This window comes from Pundamilia nyererei, unplaced genomic scaffold, assembly GCF_000239375.1.
Source record: "Pundamilia nyererei isolate P.nyererei 1_Seehausen unplaced genomic scaffold, PunNye1.0 scaffold00015, whole genome shotgun sequence".
NCBI lineage: Eukaryota > Metazoa > Chordata > Actinopteri > Cichliformes > Cichlidae > Pundamilia > Pundamilia nyererei.
The window spans coordinates 6,115,356-6,118,019 of NW_005187416.1; the positions used below are offsets into that span (position 1 = coordinate 6,115,356).

The 2,664-nt window shown below is 49.6% G+C and overlaps 1 protein-coding gene across 1 annotated transcript in view; it reads right to left on the reverse strand.

The window, feature by feature from the left end:
* Positions 1–2,664, reverse strand: part of st6gal1 (ST6 beta-galactosamide alpha-2,6-sialyltranferase 1) — a 19,467-nt gene that overhangs the window by 7,304 nt on the left and 9,499 nt on the right. The window contains exons 3-5 of the mRNA XM_005725471.1: positions 2,114–2,320; positions 1,039–1,401; positions 669–933 (exon numbers count right to left, since the gene is read on the reverse strand). Of these exons, the coding sequence (XP_005725528.1) occupies positions 669–933; positions 1,039–1,401; positions 2,114–2,320 (835 nt within the window). The remainder of the gene's footprint in view (positions 1–668; positions 934–1,038; positions 1,402–2,113; positions 2,321–2,664) is intronic.

Consider the following 2,664-nt stretch of genomic DNA (forward strand, 5'->3'; position numbering starts at 1 on the left):
AGAGGCTTATCCCTCAAAACTGTAAATACAAAAAAGTTGCACAAAATAGTTTCCCACCACAGGAATTTATTTTAAGTGTCTTCATAGTTTTATTTTTGAAATACACCAATTTTTATACACTGCAGGAAAAACGAAAATAAATATTATACTGCAAATTTGCAAAAACAATACCATATGCATCAAAATAAACTATTTCCAGCAGTGCAATATGAAGCATCCCAGAAACGACACAGGAAGTCATAAAGTCAAACATGACTTCTAAAAACACCAGTATAGGCTCATGAGGCCCTGATGGTAAAAAACTACATTTCCGAGAAAACGACATCACTTCCGATTTCGGGCAGGTCATGGTGGACATGCGATAGTTCGTGCTGATGGTCGTAGGAAGTGTTACGAACAGCTGATGGATCGGCAAAGTGTGTTTCTGGAATATTATGTTTTTGTTCCTGCAAGTGCTTTTTATGCAGTTTTTGCAAAGCTATATGTGGAAGGAAACTGTGACCGAGGACAAGCTGATGGCATCAGATGTAAGTACAACTCCTCCGGTTTCATATGCAAAAAAATTATTGCACTAGCTTATGTGGTTGCAGAGCTACCGGGATTTAAAAATAGTTACGCAAAACAGAGCGTGCCCGCTCTGACCGGCTTTAAAGGGTTAAATGTCTCACCGATCTCTTTGCCCAGCCCAGAGTAGCGCAGCGAACCCGCCGATGACACCACAGCACAGCTCTTGTAGGGTCCGAGGTCAGAGGTCAGCTGCTGCGGAGGCAGCTGGGTGGCCCAGGGCAGCAAGGAGAAGGGCTGGAGGTCAGGGGTCAAAGTCGCGACCTCTACTTTGTCCTTCAGTTGGCAGAGAAGCTCGGGACCGCTCAGCTTCGGCGTGCCAGAGACGCCGCCGGGGCCCGACAGCTCGACTCCGTATTTGTTCATCGCCTGACAGAAACACCAGAAACATGGAGGGAGGAGCGTCAGTCCATATAAATCTGGACTCAGCCTGCATGTAACTTGTAGACGCTGCGTCACTGGTCCACGACTCACCTGGTAGTTCTGCACCACCTTCTTCATCCTGGTTCCCAGCATGCTGCTGGACATCTCGTCGTCCCACACCTCTCCCAAAAGCCCGTTAGGCCCGAAGAACTCGGCGTCGCTGCCTCTGCCGCTCAGCTCGCCCTTCCGCCGGCCCCCGAACAGGGTCTCCAGCGCTCGCGTGAAGGGGCGCGGCAGCAGCCGGCTGAAAAACCCCGGGGGCTCCCGCTGTTTCCGCTTCGACGACGAATCCCTGGCTTCGTGGCTGTGGTTGGACGAGGACAGGACGGGGATCGGACGGCGAGGGTCGCCTGGGATGACGCCCGGGAGCTTCTGAGGGTCCGTGTACATGGGCTTGGCTCCACCTCGCAGCACCTGTGGGAATCAGCAGCATCAACATTATTGTGGTTCACCAAAAATAACTCAAGTCTGTTCGTTTCTTCCCCTGCAGACTTGCAGGTGGTGCTTGACACCAGCTCAAGCATCGAGCCTGTAGCTTCCTCTCGCTGGAGCGCAGCTGCAACACCTTAAATATGACGATGGAGAGAACGAAAGCTGGACCACTAAACCCTGGTTTTGGCCTTGAGGCTATTTCTGATTGGTTCAGGGAACAGAGCGCCGACTGACGTGCCAGATGCTTCTCTGTGGTTCTGTGTCAGGTCTTCTAAGGACATGACTTTCAGATACTGTTCAGCTGTAGTTGTTTTTAGGTCTGCTGCGTCTTCTTCTGGCCTCCACTCACTGAGTTTGGGAATCAGCTTGTCGGTGCGAACACAGTATTGCCTTTGAGACTTTTTGATATTTAACCAGAAATGAGAACAAACGATGTGTTTTTGTGACAGTCTGCTAATAAAAGTTGTTCTTATGTGTAGGAACAACACTTTAAAACATCTGGCTGCTTGGAAGCAAAATATCTAGAAACAAGGGGTGGCTCAAGACTTTTGCACAGTGCGTGTTTGTTTGTTTTCTTGCCAAATTTCATTTTTCACCTGAATTTAAAACTTTGTTTTCCTTGCAGTAGTTTTGCTGTGGGTTGAATAGAAACTATTCAATGAAATGTTTCCGGTTGTGGTTACACTTTTCGCACCTTGATGACATTGTGCGCATGAGGCTGCGCGCGGGTTCGTGCCCGGACGCCAAAGATGGCGTCGGTGACGGGCACGCTGTTTTCAGCACAGATGGCGTAGAGCAGAGCCATGGAGATGCAGAAGAAGGTCATGCAGAGCACGCCGCGGCGAGCCCGCCGCCTCAGACGCCACAGCAGGCTGACTCTGTCCATCGCTGCCGCGGGTATCTGCAAAGACAGAATGAAAGGTTTGTATTACACATCAGAGCCGCTGTGTCTCACCTGGACTCTGTGTTGTGGGTCAGCTTATAAAAGACGGGGTGAGGGTGCGGCACATTTCATGTTCAGTATCGGGAGAATTCAGCTTTCATCACAGCAGCTGATGAGAACGCTCAGAGACCAGCTTCCTGTAACGACTCCGTCAGTGCTGTTTAAGAGATTAAGAATAATAAGAGTAATATTAAAGCTAACTAGCTGCCACCATTGTTGGAAACTGAGCTGGGCCGCGCTATGAATTCTGGGACACAGCTTCTTCTTCTTCGGGGTTTAACGGCAGCTGGCATCCTTGTACA